The following is a 20776-nucleotide window of genomic DNA, read 5'->3' as shown; positions in this document are numbered from 1 at the left end:
CATAACAAAGAGACTCCAGATATTCTAATCCGACGGGATGCCAGGACAAAAAAGACTTAATTGTATCGCCAGAACACTGAGAGGTTTTAAAAAGTAGCAATTTATTGATTTTTTTTATTGAGGCAATCAATTAAATTCCTTGTAGACTCAACTTTCTGGGTACCTGAAGCTTGAATGTGCATTTTCCTTTTATTTACGTGTATATGCTGCTCTCAACTTCTGTTCTGAGAATATGTGTTGTATGAGTCACTCCAAAACAGTAACACGATGAATGCTTCATGCAGTATGTCCGTCCTTCTGTTGGGGCTACTTTGAGATCCAGAGCCAATAGACGTTATTTGTGACGTAGGCGCACCTAAAAACCTAAAATTTTCTCAAAAGCCGACAGTGCGCCTTATAGTCAGGTGCGCCTTATATGTGGACCAAATTCCTAAATTTAAACTGGCCCGAAGCATTGTGTCATGAAATCAATTATAAATGGCCCGCTGAAGACTATGAATCATAAATCAAAAGGACTATGGATCATTATTTTGTGATTATAAAGTAATTTGTTGTGTCTGAAGTTGAAATAAAAAAGATAAAATGGAGAATGATTTGATTTGGATTAAAAGTCTGACATGATGCATTAATGGTGCGCCTTATAGTCCGATTGCCTTATATAAAGACAAAGTTTTAAAATGGGCCATTCATTGAAGGTGCGCCTTATAGTCCGGTGCGCCTTATAGTCCGACAAATACGGTATCTCTTCTGCTGTATCACCGTCCTTTTCATATGCTCCTGAGATGAGGAACTCCAGGACCAGAATCCACGGAACGTATTCGAATGTCCTGAAAGTGTTTGCTTTTCAAGAACCCGATCATTAGTATGCCAGGAAGGGCAGCGCAAAGACAGAAGCGAGTGAGCGAGGCGTTTGGGCGGGCCTTTTGTCTTTTGTGTCGGGGATGTCGCCTCATGACTTTGCGGACGAGGCACTGCGGTAAAGACAACCGAATTTGATTGTTAGCCTCGGTGGCGGGCAAAACCTGGCGGTTAGGGCCAACCCGGCAGCACCGGCTGTCATTCACGGTGCTCCGCAATCAGTTTTCTGATGGATGGACACAAAAGCAGGCGTGTAAACACATCCCTCTCTCCCTTCGCTTTGCATTTCAAAGCCGCTGGCAATGCACCCCGCTCAAACAAGCGCCATCCGTCCCAATAGCGTCGGCGGTTCTTTGCGCTCACCTTTGATTTGTGGCCATGTTTTTCTCTCTGGCCCGTCACCAGAAAGCTGCTGGAATGACGGATTGAACTTTGTGTGACGAATGTTCTCGGGGAAAAAGGTAGGGAATCGCGAGACGGGGACTTTTAAGGCTAACGGAGATCAGAAGGTAAACAAGGGGTTCTCCGTCTTCCTGTTTTAGAAGATTTTGATATTAGAATTAGAAGAAACTGAAAAACAAGGAGCATTTTTCCCCGTCCCATTTGTCAGATTTCCCAAAACAACACTCTCAGAAGGCAGACTGACCAATTTCACACCAAGTAAAAATCAAGGTATGCTGCTATTGCTACTCTAAAGGCAAACTTTGATTTGATGTGTTTCCAAACATTGGGTAGTAGTTCTCCTTTTCTAAAGCTTAATGGACTTTTTAGGGAGTCTTAGTCCATCCATCCATCCATTTTCTGAACCGCTTAGTCCCCACGGGGGTCGCGGGCGTGCTGGAGCCTGTCCCAGCCGTCATCGGGCAGTAGGCGGGGGACACCCTGAACCGGTTGCCAGCCAATCGCAGGGCACACAGAGACAAACAACCATTCACACTCGCACTCACACCTAGGGACAATTTGGAGTGATCAATCGGCCTACCAAGCATGTTTTTGGGATGTGGGAGGAAACCGGAGTGCCCGGAGAAAACCCACGCGGGCTCGGGGAGAACATGCAAACTCCGCACAGGGAGGGCCGGAGGTGGAATCGAACCCGCACCCTCCTAACTGTGAGGCGGACGTGCTACCCAGTGCGCCACCGAGCCGCCGAGTCTTAGTCCATTCCAACGTTATTTTTTTGGGGGCCATTTTTCTCACCTTGCATTCGTGAACCAACTCCAACGGCGATTTTCATTCGAGCATTAAATTCCCTCGTTGTTTCCGTTCCACCGACAATAGTCCCTCCCCTTCTCGTCTCCCCTCGTCATTTATCAGGCAGCACCGTTGGCCTGTTAGGTCTAATAAGTCTGTTTGCCTTTGCGCTCGCAAGGTTGGCATGGCTCCCCACAGTAGAAGCAGGAAAGAAAAACCTCAGGGGTCATGGCTTTAATTAGGCCCCACCACGGCAAGCTGGCGGGTGGACGCTCATGCTAATGCCGACCGGCACTGTGCATCTGATTGCGTACTGAGATTTCTCCAGTAGATTTGGAAAAGTCATTTGATGAACTCGTCTTGTTTCTTCTCGGCCACGTTTCAGAGGCTGGTTCCTGTAAATGATGGCTCTGGTGGGCTTTGCTGCGGTCGGAGTTTCCTTATTAGTATTACGGAGGAGCACCGAGATTACCCGGGAGGTTCCTTCACATATTCAGCTACCTTTAAATCCGGGGACGCAGGGTGCCGAGGAGATTCGGAACCCCCGTTGTTGAAGTTCAGGAAAAATACTGCCGTCCAAAACTTTGGAGCTTCTGCTTGTGTGTCACATGGACACGATCGCTGAATTGTGTTAATGCTTTGCTATGAGCATTGAAATATGATTCAAGACCCAAACCTCTGCAGTCAATTCATGTTTTATGATGGTGTCAATTTGGTCCCGTTCTTTCTGTTTGCCTATTTTGAATTGATCGCTTGATAGAAAAAGCATGAAAGCAGTGATTGGAAAAAAATCTAATCAAACACAAAGCAAAGCGCGGTGGCTTGTTATCTTCTCTCAGAATTCCATTCAGACTGAGGCGAGCCCTGGGGCGACTGATCTTTGATTTGGACCAAAGGACACATCTCCGACATCTGCCCGTCGAGGGTTGTGCTCCCCATATCTGTTTGTCCCCTGTCTTTGTTTTTAGACGCGATAAGATCCCGCACGTGGCAAGATACCTACAAAAGAGCAGAATCCAACTGTTCACTTTTGTGGAAAATAACACGTGAATTAACCCGCAGGTCTCATTATCTAAAAAAAAATCTGTTCTCAGCTTTGGAAGACAAACCGATGACTTATTTGAACTCTTTTTAGAGCTTTTTCCTTTCAGCAAGCCAGTATGGCCAAAAGATTGTTTTTATACGGCGTTATATAAAACTCCGATGTGCTCGGCCGCCAATCAAACGTAGCTGTCGGCCAAAAGCGGGAGCACGCCTTGACTTTTGTGAGCATGTTTGGACTCGGTCAGCATCTAATAACCGTCTTCACGCTTGAAATACAGATTTACATTGAATTGAAGTCGTTTATTGCAGTTTGGATGAAAAAAAACAAACAGGAGTCTTTCCCACTGTTTGCATCCATCGTAGCAGTTTGTTGGCATGTTTTGTTCTTTGCTGTTTGGGATTTTTTTTTTAAGTGTTTGTGCAAGACACCGATTAGCTGTAAAGATGCACACCTGCTCTGCGTGTCTGGGTTTCCCAAAAAAAAAATTAAAAATCACATTTTGTTTGCGATTACCACCTGTCAGTACCTTGTGGCATCTGCAGACAGAAGGGCCCCCATAACAGCCTCTCGCCTGCCACCGCCCCGGCGACGACTCTATCGAACTGCCAAGCACGTTGAAGCGACTGATGTCACCATCAGAACGCTAATCGATAGCAACGATAGCAAAGTGCCCAAGATGGGATTGCGTGTTCTTGGACACGCTTAGAACCTGCCGCAACATACACGAAGCCTGCTGCTCTTCTTTGGGATTTTTTTTTCCTCCCAGTAGAGTTCAGTCTCACTGGCATTGCTAGTTGAACAACAATCAATCAGTCATATGGATTGTCCAGAGTTTCCCACTGTCAAGTTGGATTAATATGGATTTGTGATTGTGTGCACGTGCCGGCGGCTCAGCATGCAGACCGACTTAAGACAAGCGCTTTAATAAGCCTTTTGCCCCATCCCAATATTGCTTTGATGGGTTTTATTTTTTTTTTATTTTTTTTTTTATATATCCGGCTTAGCAGTCACGATTTGGTGCTGTGTGGCATGCATGATAAATGTAATTAATCAGTCGCAGATAACTCACTCAACATGGCAGCGCTCGCTCGTCGCGATTGTCAGAGTGAAGTGAGCCGGCGCTCTCCACGACGTGTTCTGTGTTTGATTCCAATTGTTCTATTATTTCTTTTAATATTAGGCGTATGGGTACGTTTGAACCAGATGCTACTTCATTTCAATTGGGTATTCATTTTTATTGATAGCAGGCTCAATAAATAGCTTTTATCATCTGATGAAATAAACGGACAACGGGGAGAAAGACGAATAGTGTTACAACAAAGCGTCCATGTTAATTGCTACTGTAACAAATGGCCCTGTCCCCTGAGTTCCATGTTACGCCGTGTAATTATTCTACATTTAATAGGCGCATCCTCGTTATCGCGCAGGACCTCGGTGATGTACAACCGTTGCGTGGGTGCTTTTTATTTCCTGTTTGTGCATGGCCCAATGCACGCCATCAAATAAAGCTCAGTTAAGACACTATAAAGAACAATATAAAAAATTTTATTCAAATGGGGAATTTTGACTTCCCCGAGACAAAACAATCCTTTGGGCTTTGTTGTAAGTGCGGCTTTACAAATAAAACGGTTTAATATTTGCTCTTTGAAGCCGGAATCCCGATTTGAACGGGGATGAACCCATTTCATAAATCAAACGAAGAGACATAAACATGCAAGTTGGTTGATTGCTTGCTGTAAGTCAAGGTACCATTGTTGCTTTTCCATCAATAAGACATTCTCTCTCTCTCGGTTTAGGAATAGTGCATGACAGGCTGGGGGGGGACTTTTGAGTGGCAAATTGAATTAGTGCGGGATGCTGAGTGCGCCAGAGTGGCAGGTGTACAGCAGCACTCTCCGCCAACTTGACAGCCAGCGTCTCTGACAAGACGCCTTCGGCTCGTTCGGGCGTTCTGAGGCTTGCTGAGAATTGCACCTTGTGACGGAAAAATGAACGGACCATCCGATAAAGTAGGGCATGCTGGCGGCGCTGATCGGGAACTCATCGCATGGTAAATGATTAACAGATAGGCCACGCCCATTTTTTTCTAGTAGACTCAATTTGGGTGAATTGGGTTTGTCAAACCATAGGATTTGTCTAAAAAACAAAATGGCCAACTTCCTGTTTTATTCAGTGCATGGGTCCTGAAGACTTTTTTTTTTTTTTTTTTGGTCCTGCTTATATCGTCATGGTACAATATACACCATGGGGATGATTATAAAGAAAAGTGGCGCATTTTATGGGGAGGGGTGTCACAATGAGGCTTTTTAGCTTATTGTATAAAAGCCCGGACTTACCTCGTAATAGTCAGCAGAATAAGCACCATCTCAGCACTTTAGAAAAAAGGTCAAATTTGCAAGCAAGCACTTTGTTGTTGTATTTAAACATCAACAATTTGGAGCAGCTAAGACGACTCAACGTCACGCGAGCGGCTCATCGCTGGCGTCCGAGCAACTCCTCGAACATATTGCACCGAGTCGTCTCGGGATGTCTTGGGAATTCGCTCGATCCGCTTACCAGAAGCCTGTAGCGTTTATCCTCGGCACTGAGCATATGCTTGGATTTTTTTTTTTTTTTTCCTTCTCTCCTCTGTGATGCAGTGCGAGAGACACATCTGGCGGCCGTCCGAGTCTTCTTGACAGTAATTTGCCTGGCAAGCTGGTCTTCAAGGGTTCGCAAGATCAAGGACGGCTGCGTTATTAGGATACTCGTCGACATTCTCTTTGTTAGCCGGGCCTGTTTTTGCGTTTGATCGTCAAATCTAAAAAATGTTTTTTATGTGGGTGCAGCAAAAAAAGGGCCACAAACTTTTGGTTTGATTCATCAGTTAGATGAAACCATCACATTGAAAATGTGATTTGTTATTCTCATTGAACTTTGTTGATTGGTCACTCGTGTTAATTGCTTTTGTTTATCGTTTCGGTTCCGTTTTGTAAGTTTTTCTCCAGTGTCTAGGTTACATTTCTCAACTTAGCACATCTGAAGACAAAAGCCCCCCTGGAATGTTGCTTCTTTGTTGTTTGAAACTAAAGCAGCAGCGGAGGCGGTCGCAGATCTGCCGACAATCTCCGTTAAAGGATGAGTCATGACTAGGCGGCGTCATGTGGCGACAACACCTCGCACGCCTCCGATCTAACGCCGCGAGTCGGGCGTCAGCGCCCCGGCTTCCTCTGAGTCAACCAAACAAGTTGTGTGGGAGATCCGCTCGTTTACATGTGGAGGATGCCAGGCGACTCGTGATTGTCACATCTGCCCTTTTGTCATCATCCTTGATCTCCATGCTCAGTGCCGTTTATGAAGAATAAACTCAGTCTGAGTACTCCTGGACTCAAATTTGAACCCGTACATTAATTGGACGTTAGTCTTTAGATGTAGTCATATGAAGCACCTGCAAAGACATTTAGTTGACCATGAAGTAGCCTCAAAAGTTTATCAACCGAGAAGCCTTTTGCGTTAATAAGTACACAAGATTTAAAAAAAAAAAAAATGGTGACCATCACTGGCAAGGCAAGTTTATTTGTAGAGTACAATTCATACACAAGTGCTTTACAGCTACATAAAATTACAAGAGGGTGAATAAAATCAGCCCATAAAACATGAAACTAATCATCAAATCAATTAAACGTGAGGAGTGAAGATAAAATACTTTCAGTTGTCATTAGCGCAGTTAAATCGAGCCCTTTCCAGCCCGGCTTTAAACTTTGTTAGCGTTGAGCGTACATCTTTTGGAAAACTCTTCCATATTTTAGCAGCCTCACTGTTTTTAGTCCGATTCAATTCCTGAAGTTCTTGTAGCCCGAAAAGGTTCAGGTCAGATATACTTTGTGAAGTTTTACAACAAGAGTGTCGAGACTGATCATTTAATTTTGTCGTTGGTGAAAATTTGATTGACTGCGACCGAGGTCAGATTGGGTCGTACACTTGCCAGTTCAGGTCTTGGGTGCCAACTGGCATGCTAACCACCCCCAACTGTCCAGCTGCGAATAGTGGATAAACTCGGAAAAAATAATCATACAGCTTGTCCCCAGCCTGGCCGTCTTGCCGCCAATTCCAGGTGGCCAAAGACCCGAGGGCCACATGTTGGCCACCCCTGGCTTGATAGCAAAGCCACTAGTGAAGATTCAATCTGGGGAGCCTCCAACTGCCTGCTCTGGAGATACCAGATGTCAGATAAAGCCCTGGAACTCTCTATGAATAATGCATGGCTCGCTGGCGAACTGATGCCGAGTGGTGTCGTTTAATCATTACACTATCGAAGGCCTGATTTGCAGCATAGCCACCCAACACCTGTCCGCGTTTCTTCATTCATGGACTCCTCTTCATATTTTTTGGAAGTTTTACAAATTCTCATAGACAAGCAACACACCCTCCTCACTTAGACCTCGGGGCTTTGACTCCGCCTCCAAGGATGGCGTTTTCTAAATCAGATGAGAAGCAGATCCAAAAATACGCTCAAATTGCCTCATTATTTATTAAAGCTAAAGAGGCTTTTCTTCTAAGATGGGTGCGGGTTTTGCCTAGCGTTGCTGTTTTCTACAAGAAACACTCAAGACTCATCCAAGGAGGAATTAAAGGCTCATCTTCATTTGCTCCTTATTTTGTCCAAATCTCACTGACTAAAATTGCATACCCAAACTCTGATAAGTATAAAACCAAAAGCATGAACCTGCAACTCCATCCTGGCTGCTCAGTAGAATCCGGCCAATTTCAAAAAGGTGTTGTTTCCTTTGAACCAGAAACTCTTTTCCTCTTCGTTATATCTTTGTTTTCCGTCTTCTTCTCTGAAGAACCATCAAGTGCGGGTTTTAAATGAGCCCGAGCGAGTCGGAAAAGACGATGCGTCGTTAGCCTTCAAACATCTTCAGGAATGGAAGTCTTATTGATGGGCGTCAAGTCCTGGGGGGATGAGGGGGTTCCGCTCAAAGGACATTTGGGGTCTTTCATCCCTGACATGAAGGTGGCGGGAAACATTATTGAGGCTCTACAACATGATAGAGGTCCCCCCCCCTCTCACCAGCCCCCCCCGTCTCTCTCTCTTGAAAGGCGAGAGTCATCTTTCTCCACCCTTTGAGAAAAGAAGCCTCATACTGTAATTGACTGAAATGGCTGCTCTTTTCTTGGTGCCTGCTTTTTCAGGTAATTGCTATTTATGAAGTATTTATGGTCCATCATCTGCCAGTGTCAGCGCCGCGCACTGCAGAATATATACGCCGGATAAAAAAAAAAAAAAGATCTCTTTGCATGCAGGAAGTGTGTTTCTTGTTATGCCAGGTTGAGATATTCATAAATTCCACTGTCCTGCATGGATGCACTTATATAACAGCATAAACAGAGCCTGGGGTATTTGGAAAGAAGGGGGGCGGGGCTTTCTTTGCCGTTTGTGTCCCCGATGTGCAAATTTAAGAGATGCTGACGCCGCTGTTGCTAATTGAGAAATGTTAGAATTCCGTGAAAGCATATGGTCAATAAAAGTAAATTGGATGGTGTTTATAGATTACTTGAACAAGACGTGGACCATCATTTGCAATGGCCTTCTTTAAGCTCCCAGAATATTTCTGTTTCTTTTGCATAGATTTAGAGAGATGGACTCAAAATCTTTTGGACCAACGCCAACGTCAAGGTTACCGTGGGAACAGACCAACATGTGCTGGGTCGGTGTTGTTCTTGCCGTTCCGGTTCCGCTTTATCTCTCCCGCCGTGCTTATCCTACTGTACGGCTCTCTGTGCACATTGTGAGCCGCTCAGCTAATTGTTCCTGCTCATGCATTTCTCTGCAGATTCAATTACACGCCACTCTGGACAGCATGAAAAAAAATGAGAAAGCAGGAGAATGGAAGAAGAAAGGAAAGGTAGACGGCTAAAAGAGCGAAATTAGAGCAGTCCCTTGAGTCGTATATTTATGTCAGGGGAGGGGAAAGGAGACAGTTGGCGTATACACTTTAAACGTCTGGACTCTATGCTCATTTGCGTCAAGCACGCTTCCTATTTTGGAACCACTTAAGCTGTGTTCATTTCAATTTAATGACATTTTTCAAGGTTGGCTTATATTGACTAGTTTTGTCATTTGCAACCTCTGCTATTTAAATGCAATCATGGCCTGAAATAAAAAAAAATGTTTATCTTATGGGTTTTTTAAAATACAGGCCATTGTTACCTTGATTTTTGTTTTCATTTTGAGCAAATGGCAGCAATTTGGCAGATAGTAAACACGTCTTCGAAGATGTTTACTGCCACTCTGAATTGATTTTTATTTTCAAACTATACTGAAGACAATTTCACTTGGCTATTTCAAACAACATCGCTTTGCCTCAATCAAGCCTGTTTAGCTTAATGCTAGCAAACAATGCACAACAATGCAAAGTACTAGCAAATAACATTGGTACCTCGCTGTTTTAAATGAATGCATATTAAACATAAACATAAAGAACATTCTCTCTACATTGTAGAGAGACAATATAACAATTGCATGTCTCTGTTGGTATTATACTGCCCCAAGTGGCCAAATCATGCAAACCAGACGGTGCGGCACAATGTGCATTAGACTGAAGCAAAAATGTGGCATGAACACGCCTGAGGGTTATTATTATCCCCCCCACCCCTTTCGCTGTGTAATGACTGGTGCCTGCCTCCCAAATAAGAAGATTATCTTACGCCCGAGCCAGGCCGGAAATAATGCCCCCCTCCCCAAACACACACACCTTAGCTCGGTTGCGGTTTGACACAGCAGAAAATAGACTGCGGAATAAGAATGCAAGCTCATTTGTCTGCGTGGCCATTTTGTCAAATTAGACGTGCGGGCAGGCACGGCATATTGGCGCCAGTTCACGACGCGGACGTGGCGGGGGCCGGCGATAGCGTGGAAAATGAAGTGGCGCCGACTGTAACGTGTAGCGGTAATTTATTCCCTCCTGCTTATATGGAGCCTGTTACTCGGAAGTGCGTGCACAGAAAATGGCCTCTTGTTATTGTAGCTCTTGATCAAACGGTGATAGGTCAAGACGAGCGCTCCCGGCTAGGAATATTGCAAACGCTGCGTCTTATGTCTTGACTGTAGGGCACGCTCTCCTTTTGTGCGACGGGGATTAAAGCATCCATCTTGCTCGCCCGCTTCTCTCGGCTAATGGTATTAGGAAGAGGGTGGATAGGTTTCAGGGGGTTCTGTTAAGGAACATCTGATATGGGCAGCGGCTGATTCAATTAAGTAAAGAGCAAGGCTGGAAGGGACTGAGCACATTGCGTAATCGCCCCTCCAGTGAAGCATTTTGTCTGTAAAACACAGACAAACAAAAACACACACACGTTAGACTCGCATTAGCGAAGGACTTTTGGAGGGTCAGTGAAGATTTGTCAAAGCATCACTTCGATGTTAGTTTGTTTTGTGGAATCTGCTAGACTTTTGTTTTCATGGTGAGTCATCTGACCTTGCTATTTTCAATCCCCGACTAAATATTGAAAATAAGAAGGAAGTTTATATATGACTTTTATGATTTTATGCTTTTATGCCTTTATTCTGGTTTCTTGTGTTTTTATTGCTAGTCTTATTTCTGTAGCACTTTGAGATTCTTTTATGAAAAGCGCTTTACAAATAAAATTTATTATGCCCATTCCCGTAATTTTGATGGTTTACCTCTCCTAGTTTTGGCCTTAGGACAAAATCAAACATTTTTGAGTGAGTCTTTGGAGTGATGTCACATAAGCAATAGATGAGCTCTAACTGCAATGTTTGTTTTTCTCTGACAGTTTTACCACGGACGCAGCGTAATTGTAATATCTCAAGCCGACCTACGTTTAGATGTGCCTTTGTCACCTCCAATGGGCTCGGGCACCCTACAGACAATCTGATATCTTTATGGTCGGCCCTTATTACCTTCCCCACTAAAGTATCTCTTCTCCGTGCTCCAAGGTCACTTGTTTTACAGGCCGCCCACCCGCCCGCCGCCCGTGTTGATGGCTGCATCTTAAATTGGAGGCAATTCAAAGTATTCCAAGCCTAAAGAGAGACGGCTTCACTCCAATGCCCCTCGGCTAGATTTCTTATGCATTAGGACTTTCATAGTGTGAACCCCAAATCAGTTTCTCTACTTCCTCTCCACTCGGGCCGGCCGGCACAGTCGAGTGGGCCGCCTATCGCGCTCTTTGGTGTCTCCTCGCACCAGCAGGTCCCAACGCTGTCTGGAGCCATTGGGTTTCCATTACCACAAATCCATTCTACTCATTTAAAATTGATGCTTGTGGACCTTCGCTTGACCTCCTGAGATAAGCGGGCCCCGAGTCCTTTCCCTTTTAAAACACGTCAAGGATTAGACTCGGAGACCCCCACCGTGCTTATCTGTCTTTGTGTGGTAATATTGGAGAAGATGGAAAATGCACTCTCCAGATTTGATTTTCTGATGAGATGAGTACTTTCGGTGAGTTGGCCGGTGACATTGTACGGTTTTACGCAAGGGGGGGTCATCAGTTTACGCCAACGGCTGCTACTTGAGTTTGTACGCAAGTCAGAAGCTGTCAGGAGTGTCGCAGTAACAATTTCAGAAAATATGACAATAACAATGGAAAGTTAAGCTACGGAGGTAACAATCATGGCGACTATAAAAAAAGAAATAAATAAATGCACTTTTAAAGACAACGAGGCAATTAGAATCGACGAAGGTGCACTCTGTTGTGCTCCCTTTCAATCAATTCCACCCATCTTATTAATTCGTAATGATCAATGAATCCACGTTAATGGCCATTAGAGTACAGTTCATCCTTATTAAAATTCATGCTCTTGCAGCCTGGTCACAGCTTTCTGCTCTTTTTGAGTTTTTAAAGAAGTAGAAACAAAAACATTTGGGTCAATTTCTCATAAATGCCGTTCAATTCCTAATATTTAAATTCTCAGTGAGTCAAGTGTAACCGAAGCAAACAATGAGAAATGGTTATTGTGCTGCTTCGGTTTTAATCTCTTTGTGAAGAATATTTCGGGACATTTCAACTAATGGCTTTTAATGAACTGCGGCTTATTTGTGTAACATTTTGTGTGTACACAATCCAACAGATGGGATTGTAAACAGAAAAAAAAAAAAAACGCTAAGAAGCAGCTTGACGCATAAAGTTTAACTGTCACGAGTGAGGCTTTATTTTGTTGACTTGTTTTTTTTTTCCCCCGCCGCGGTCAAGGCAAGCGCGCTTGTTTGAAGTGGCTGTTGGTCGAGGGAGCCTACAAAGCCGGTTTCTCGGCCTTATCGGCAGGACAGACCCCGGCGTGCTAATCGCTGTGTCCCAGAGACAGCCAGAGGTAAAACGGATGGGTGAGCAGCATCCAGGAAGAGAGGCGGGAAAGAAAAAAATAAAACGAGAGACACATTAGAAAGAAGGGATGGGCTGCATTGGGAATGGGGAGCAAGATGCGGGGGGATTGGAAATATTTAGACTTCTTAGGTTACATCAAGTGACAGCCGCATTACAGCTCAGTGCATGAGAGAGCGAAAATCCTTGTTGTTGAGCGAGGCCGCTTTATAAACAGCTCGGCGAGCATGTCTCTTGGCAACGGCACGTTTGGAAACGTCCTTCGGAAGCGGATGGAACAGCTCGTCAAAACGTTGCCTCGCTCTCATTTCAGGTCACTTCATTAACGCGCAAACTAATCACGCTATAGCTGACCTTTTGCTTGACCCTGGTGGGAAGTTAGTCTTTGTTAGACACTCCATAAGAGAAGTGAATAGATTCCGGGTTCCCGCCAAGGCCAAACAGTTCTATTTTGCACTAAAATGATCAAAATGGACGCCGCGGCTCAATTCATACAATAAGGCGAAAAACATGCTTGTTTTGTTCGGAGCAGGAAATGTGACCCTGCCGTTGAGTCATGAAAAGACGACATTATGATAATGACGTGTAGAAGGCAGCGGAATACAGGTAGGGTTGTTAACCCGGAGATGATTGTAATACGCTGTGTTCCATTCTTCACACTTGATTTAGCGTCGTGACTAGTTTAAGGGAAAGACAATTGGATCGGGTGCTATTGATAATTACTTTTTAATGTGCCGCACTCATCATGTCCAATTTCATGCCCCTTAGGCGGCTTGATCACAGATTTAATCGACACATTATTGCTTGCTATACTTAAAGTTAGGGAAAGGCTGCTTGGAAGTTTTTTTTTTTGTCGCTTACCCGTTGAGGTTGTTGGAATTTGTGACTTTGTGCAGCCGTGCTTGATGGCAATTAGTAGGCAGCTAAAAGACCCAAACCACCTTGAGGTGTAACCAAAGTCATCTATTCTTTATCCTCTGCAAAAAGTGAAACTTCTCACCGGATGCAGAAAGACAAAGATAGTGTCCCTATTAAAACGCATTTCCTTCCAGTCTCCCACTCTGCTAATTACAATATCATCATGATTGAACATTGGCTGAAGTTGAAGAGGAAATAGGTCCTCTTAATCAAGTGGCGCCGTCTAGTTGGTGTTCTGATGCCCGCTTGGCAGCGAGACGGGCCAACGCTGTCTTTTTGGTGGTGGTGGTGATAACCTCACCTGGTGCGAGAGGAAGAAATAATTTCTTAGCCTACTTAAGTGTTTTTTCAGGTATGTGTCATTTAGTCAAGTGCGCATTCATCTGACAATTTTGAACTTCAATTGATACTTGTAATTTTCTCTCAATTTTTTTTTTATCTTTACTTCTAATGGACTCATTCGCTGCCAAATATTTTCAAAGTGGACTTCTACCATTGCGCCAAAAATCTCTCAGGTGATTTGGAGTGTGGAGTCTTCTAAGTGCGGTACCCAAGCTACATTAGATGTGGACGCCATTTTTTTTTTTTTTTTCATCCACTGCCTTGATTCGTGCCGTTAGTCCAAAAATGCTGCAGTTATGTGACTTTGGAGTTTTTTATTGGCTGCCTCTCCTCCATGACCTCCTGCATTTCCGTTTATTTATGTCTATATCAGTAGCATTTAAGTGATGATGAAACTCTGAATGCTAACTTTGTGTTTTTGTCTGCCCCCTCCCCTCCCTCCCCTCCCTTCCCTCCCTTCCCGTTTCAGGAGCCGCACAGATTCCAGGTAGGTCCATTCAAATACTTTTCCTTCTATTCTCACATTTGAATTTGCTTCTTTTCACACATTGTGTAAAAGGTTAACAGGTAGGTTGTGACTCACACCAGCTCCACGTATGCATTCTACGTCAAATGACTGATGAGAAGAAATCCAAATGTGGATTTCCTCAGGAAGCAAATCAAGTCATGTAGCCCCACTGGCTCAGCTCCCTCTCGACGCTGAGCTTTTTAATCTAATTAGCGGCGCCGGTGACAGTTATTTATATGTGCATGAATTAACCCTCCCCAACCTACACACACACGAACCAGTGCCCCTTGGGTTGATTGGACCAAAACCAGTCCTTCACGGACCTGCCCTCGGTCATCCGAATGGCGGGTGGTCGGCCGCGAAATCGTCAACTAAGGCTGAATTCCAGCTGCTATTTATTTGCGTACCATGTGAGTCCTATCCAGTATTCCGTGTTGACATTTAGCGGACAAGTGAAACAATTAACGTGCACGTCAACAACATTGGAGCAGTAATTCCCTGCGTATTCACACTTCATGTAGTCAGCCATTCAGAACTAATTCAACTTTAGCCTGCATGCTAACTCTGGGGTCAGCAACTTTATGTCAAGCTGAGCGCTACTACTTGAGTTGATACACACAATGACACATTTTCTCATGTTACCTTAAATAATCTTACGTTATAAATGAATGAAATATTCATTCAACCCTATATATTCCTGGAAATGTTTACATGACCATAAAATGCTTTCATAGAAAATCACTGGCCCGCAGGCTACTCGTCAGGAGCTACCCGATGCCCGTCGTGCATTAAACTTACTTAGTTTGTTCAGGGTCGTCTTTTCTTCCAACATATTTGTTTCTTTTTATTGCATCGAGCTCTTCTCACTGGTACTTTGGGAGGAATGTGACAACAAAAGAAAAAAAAACCTGCATAATAAAATGATTTTCCGTGAATTTCATGCAGCTGTGTGGCATACAAATGAAAAGCCAAGGCTTGCAGGTGAAGCGCTCTTTCCCCTTTAAATGGATTTGTTGCAGTTATTTTTGTCAAAACAATGTAGCTAGACATTTACTTAGCGCTGCCTGCGTTTACCTGTCACTACAGACAACGGCAGCCATGTTTGCTGTGTATGCTGATCAATAGAAGTCAGAACACTGGAGGATGGAGGAGGGGGCGGGGGTGGCACGGCGCCTTATCCATGTGTGCACAGAGCACCACTCTAAACACACAAACACGCTCAGACACATTCACGGCTAAATCAATCACATGCAACAGTGCAAATATATATGTATGTATGTATATATATATATATATATATATATATATATATATATATATATATATACGTGTATATATATATATATTTTTTTTAGCCGATGGTTGATGCACAGCCCTTTGTCCCTTCCCACCCGATTACAAAGCATTACAAGATTGCCCCCAAGTAAGCCAGAAGAGCATTTTCTGGAGAGAGGGAGAAAAAAAAAAAAAAAGCACTCAAGCGGTGTTCCAGTGTTATATTTTCCCACTGTGCGTGAGTGTGGAAGGATTCTTCGGCGCTAATCGATGGAGGTGTGTGTGAAGGAGGAAGTCAAATGGCAGTTTCACTAACACGCTATGACTAAAGCGACTTCCCAAAGCTCGAGTGATGCCCCCCTCCCCCCCCCAAAAAAAAAAACAGGAAAGCCGCGGCTCTGCGAAATCACTTTAGCTCACATTGACAGCTTGTCCAATACGGTTGCACTAGCAGCAAAAGCTATTTTTTGTGTGCGTTATCTCCCAGCAGGCCTCTGACACTCCTCCCAATTTGCTGAAAATACACTTGCTGCATTTTCCCCAGGTGTCATCTCTCGCAGGACCACTGACAGTGTCCAGCGGCACATTGTCGTTGAGCGTTAATTAGCACGAAGCCCCGCTGTTCACATAGCACCTCCGTCCTGTCACCGTTGTTTATTTGGCCCATTGCGACCGTCTGGACACGCTTAAAAACACAAGGTAGCGGAAACCCCGCAGCACCGCAGCACTCCACCTCCACCTGTAACCTTCAGTTGGACGCATTTTGTAGTTGATTAGCGTATTATCATAAGCAGATGCCCGCCTCCGCCTCCCATGAAAAGCGACATCTAGTCGGCATTATTAAAGATGGGCCCCGAGCCGACGAGGACGCTGATTGGAATCAGTTTTTTTGTTAAGCCGTCCATCCTTATCTGTCAGCATCACAGGATGCAATTTCAGCCTTTCCTTCGTCTCTGAAATAGAGAAGAGATTTAGAGGTGCTTGACGACGGGCGCGAGCGAATTAGCGGCCGGTGTTTTGATGAGCAACAACTCTGCGAGCGGCCCATCTACTGTTTTTTCCGGACTATAAGGCGCACCGGACTATAAGGCGCACCATTCATGCATCATGTCAGATTTTTAATCCAAATCAAATCAGTCTCCATTTTATCTTTTTTATTTCAACTTCAGACGCAACAAATTACTTTATAATCACAAAATAATGATCCATAGTCTTTTGGATTCATGAGTCATAGTCTTCAGTGGGCCACCTATGATTGATTTCATGATATAATGCTTTGGGCCAGTTTAAATTTAGGAATTTGGTCCATATATAAGGCGCACCGGACTATAAGGCGCACTGTCGGCTTTTGAGAAAATTTTAGGTTTTTAGGTGCGCCTTATAGTCCGTAAAAGTATTAGTATGAGTGATCATTGGAACTCCACTTTATAAAACCACGATAAATCGTCAAACCGACAATTGGCCTAGTTCGATACTGGCCTCAAGGTCTCCTGAGACAAACCAGAAGTGATGCCAACTAACAATTAACAGATTGCGTTTTATCATATTCCTAATGGGGCGGAGTCAGAATAAACTAAAGTACGGTGGCGGAGGAAGAAAGTGAGGGAGGCAACTGGAGGACACTGCAGCATCTGGGCCTCGTCCCTCGCACCACGGGGCGTCTCCCCTTCAAGCGCGTCTTCACTTTGCGGGGCACGAGGCTGATGAATAAAGCAAGATGCCTTTGGGTTGGAGATGGATATGAAGAGTTTGCAGTGTCAGCCGCTGTTTCCTTCACACGTGCAGGAATAGCATAGAGATTGGAAATTTGAAATGAGGCAAGGACCATGATTGATTGTTAAGAATTCATTCATGGAGAATGGAGCTTAGTTTTTACCAGTCTCAGCACAAAGCATTTTGTCCTCACCCGACATCTTGTCAATATTAACACGGAATTAGGACTTAACATCAAACTTTCATTCACGCTACAGTGGCCGTTCTACACAGGCATGCAATCACTAAACAAAAGAAAAACGACACGCTTACATGGACTTTGTCAAGGAGTCTGGTATCGGCAGCCGATTGGAGGCACTTGCGGCTCTAATTAGTGGCGAGACGTTGTTAACCATGCAGAAAAATCCAGCTGGATAGTGAATTTCCTCAAATAAAGGCCCGTCCGCCCCTTCCTTCTCTGCGCTATGTAGAGTGGAGTAATGCAAAGTATTCTATTGCCAGGAAGCTCCTTCGACATTGCCCATTATGCTAGCGTACAATAGCAACCCTCGGCAAATCCTTCTTTATTGATTCCTGTCTGACTTCCTCTCATAATTTAACATGGTGACATAGAAGAAGGCTGAGGTGGATTCTGTCATCTCTCTGGGTATTATGGGATTACAACATCGGAGGAAAAGCTTCCTCGTCGAGGTGGAGTCCACTTAGTAAGCCAGAACGGGTCCAAATTTACCTTCTTACCGTTGTATTATTTATTTATTGGTTTATTTTTATAGTTGTATAATATATATTTGTTATATGCATTTTATTTATTTATTTATTTATTTATTTTTATATTTGTATAATATATATTTGTTATATGCATTTTATTTATTTATTTATTTATTTATTTATTTATTTATTTATTTATGGTAGAAACTTCTGAATGAAAAGCAGATACATGTACAGAGATAAAATATACCAGCTACTTTTCTCCGACCGTGCTCACCTGCATGAGCTCACCCGCTGCCATTTATCACATCCTGCTAATTCAATTAAAACAGCAAATGATCAAATTATTGCCAAATGACGGAACACCGGCCTCCGTTGAGGAATTGCATATTTTTAAATAATATTACCAGAGACGGAATATTTAATGGCGCCCCGTACTGTAAATAAGCGTCTGAGGTTGATTCGTCCGCATGATGCGATTACATACCTGCGTAACCTTGTTTCATCTGAGCGGAATTAATCACCGCCCTCCTTCATTTGACGCAAATGACAAAGAGTTGGATTGGAATCGTCACGTTGGAATTTAATCGGTCAGGGTTTGTTTGTTTTTCCCCAGATTATTTTTGTGGGAGGGGTGTCATAATCTTTGTTTTATGTGTCAATGTTTAAAATGATAAATCTGCAAATTGTACAATGGCTGTTTTTTGTTTAGTTAATGTTTAATCGTGTGTCTTACATTTATTAGAGGCTTTATAATTGTTCATATTTTCTACAGTGTTACATTACAACGTTCTCGTTCAACTCTGATGCCTTGATTTATCCCAAAAGCTACGGTTCAAACGGCGTGCCCTTTTGTGACTTCATTGCATGTTGCTTCTCCACTGACATTTGAGTGTTTTTCCGGAAAAAAGGCCAGTGAATATTTGACCCGTGACGCCCAAAAGGGTCAAACACGTCAGCCGCTGGCCGCCCGTGTCAAAGAGTCACAGCGTGCCAAAACAAAATGAAAGTTGTCAGGCGAGGCGACAACGGCGAGGTGGCGGCATGGGCTCACCCGCGGCTCCGACTTAATAAGATTTTGCCTCGCCGTGTTCCATAACAGCTGTACGCCGGGCGTCTCTCACGTGCATATTCAATTAGGCCACACAGATGGTCGCCATGACAGCGAGGAAGATACTCGTTAGGAAATTAACGCCGTTGTATTAGTGGCCTCAAACTGTTTTTGGCACGTCATCGTCTTGGCTGCTTGCTTTTTTGACGAGGGGGCAGCGCGTTTGCTTTGTACATTAATGGCGCCTGTGAACAATTGAAGTACGAAAGGACCGCCAAAAATAGCAGGAAAAAAAACCACACACTCATCCTCGTGTCAGTCTGTCATTTTCTTTTTTTTTTTCCCACTTTACTTTGGTATTTATTCTACCGTCAAGCATCCATTCACACCTCGTCCTAATTGGAAGTATTGTTAGATGTGTTCACGTTTTCCGCGTTTTGTGTTTACGAGCAATTAAATCCCGCATGACAGTCTAAAGGAAACACACGGAATAATAGTCTGCCATTTATTTATTGTCGTGACCGTCGTGCCGCCTCTCGCTCTCGAGTCGCCTCTCCATTCAAACAAAAGAAGTGGCCAAAAGTTGTCAGTCCCCAGCGATGAGTATTTCTCTTTGTTTGGCGACGGTGGTGGGTTACATCCAGATAAACCCGAGCAGACCTCTGCCGGTCGTTCCTCCGCGAGAGGCTCTTTTGAAGAGCTCGGCACATACGAAGATCTTGACCTTTTCCTCGGCTGCCTGAAGCTGTCAGTCAGCGCGCCGGCCACTCCGCTGGCTTTTTTTTTTTCCTTTTTTGATGTGGGAACGACAGCCCAACACTGCAGATCTTTCTGGCTTCCCGTGTATTTCACATTTATATTTCACACTGGATTCTCATGTTCATCCAGCACATCCATTAGCCCGGCCAATTACGCCTCACCCGGCCGGCCGAACGCTAATGAGACGTCTTTCAAAAATTCTCCCTTTGCAAAACAAAAGTTGAGCTTCTCCATGGTTCTTCAATCCTAATTGGACACCTTCATCGATACACACCTGAAATGTGTTACTCCTACTCAAATGCGAAAGTAAAGGAATAAAAAGCGCACTTGAGGTAAAAAATTAAAAAACACAGCATTATTCTTTTAAAAGGTTCCTCGCTCGATTGTCATGGTAACAAAAAATTCTGGTTTCCACGGGAAAGGAGGCGGGGTTAATACCAACCAATCAGAGGGTCTTTGGCACATAATCAAAAAGAAAATTCCTCACTTTGTGGATTCAAAAAAAAAAAATGCTACAAATCAGAATGGTTTGTCACCGCTCGCATTTTGAGATGAGACATTTTTATTCCCCAACCCCGGGTCCCGTTTCTCTCGTGGCTTAATTCCGCAAGCACTTTTTTTGGGCTGCGAGATAAAAGCCGCAACACAACACCGCACGGGCCTTCAAGAGCTCGCTCCCAACAGCGTTCTTGTGGCTTGATCACAACATGAGAGCGGGCCCCATTTCATTCAAATTGTACTCGCAATGTATACTAACGGGATGCTCAACTACGCAGTTAGGGAATTTAGTTGTCGGACATCACAGGAAACAAGTTTTGGGTTGTTAGAAAAACTAACCATGATACATTTAGACCCGAAAACTGTCATTCGAAGTCTCGGTCTGATTGCGTTCTGGCACTGATTTAGTTTGTGCGAGCGAGCTAGGCATAAGCTATAAATTACACGTGTTTTTGATCTAATTCCCCGAGACACAAATGCTGCGCCTGCACTTGTGCAACGGACAAATTATGCAATAACACGATGCACAGAAGGTCTTTATGTCACCGCAGTGCCTAATGAGCGTCGACCAAACAATACTGAA

The 20776-nt window shown here is 44.0% G+C and overlaps 1 protein-coding gene across 4 annotated transcripts in view; it reads left to right on the top strand.

Moving 5' to 3' along the window:
• cadm1a (cell adhesion molecule 1a) overlaps positions 1–20776 on the top strand; it is a 147234-nt gene that overhangs the window by 93934 nt on the left and 32524 nt on the right. For all 4 annotated transcript variants that reach the window (XM_049742637.1, XM_049742635.2, XM_049742634.2 and 1 more), the window contains exon 2: positions 14151–14168. In XM_049742637.1, the coding sequence (XP_049598594.1) occupies positions 14151–14168 (18 nt within the window). The remainder of the gene's footprint in view (positions 1–14150; positions 14169–20776) is intronic.

Source organism: Syngnathus scovelli, chromosome 15 (assembly GCF_024217435.2).
Source record: "Syngnathus scovelli strain Florida chromosome 15, RoL_Ssco_1.2, whole genome shotgun sequence".
NCBI lineage: Eukaryota > Metazoa > Chordata > Actinopteri > Syngnathiformes > Syngnathidae > Syngnathus > Syngnathus scovelli.
Note: the sequence above shows the minus strand (reverse complement) of the source record. Positions and strands in the feature narration are given on the sequence as shown.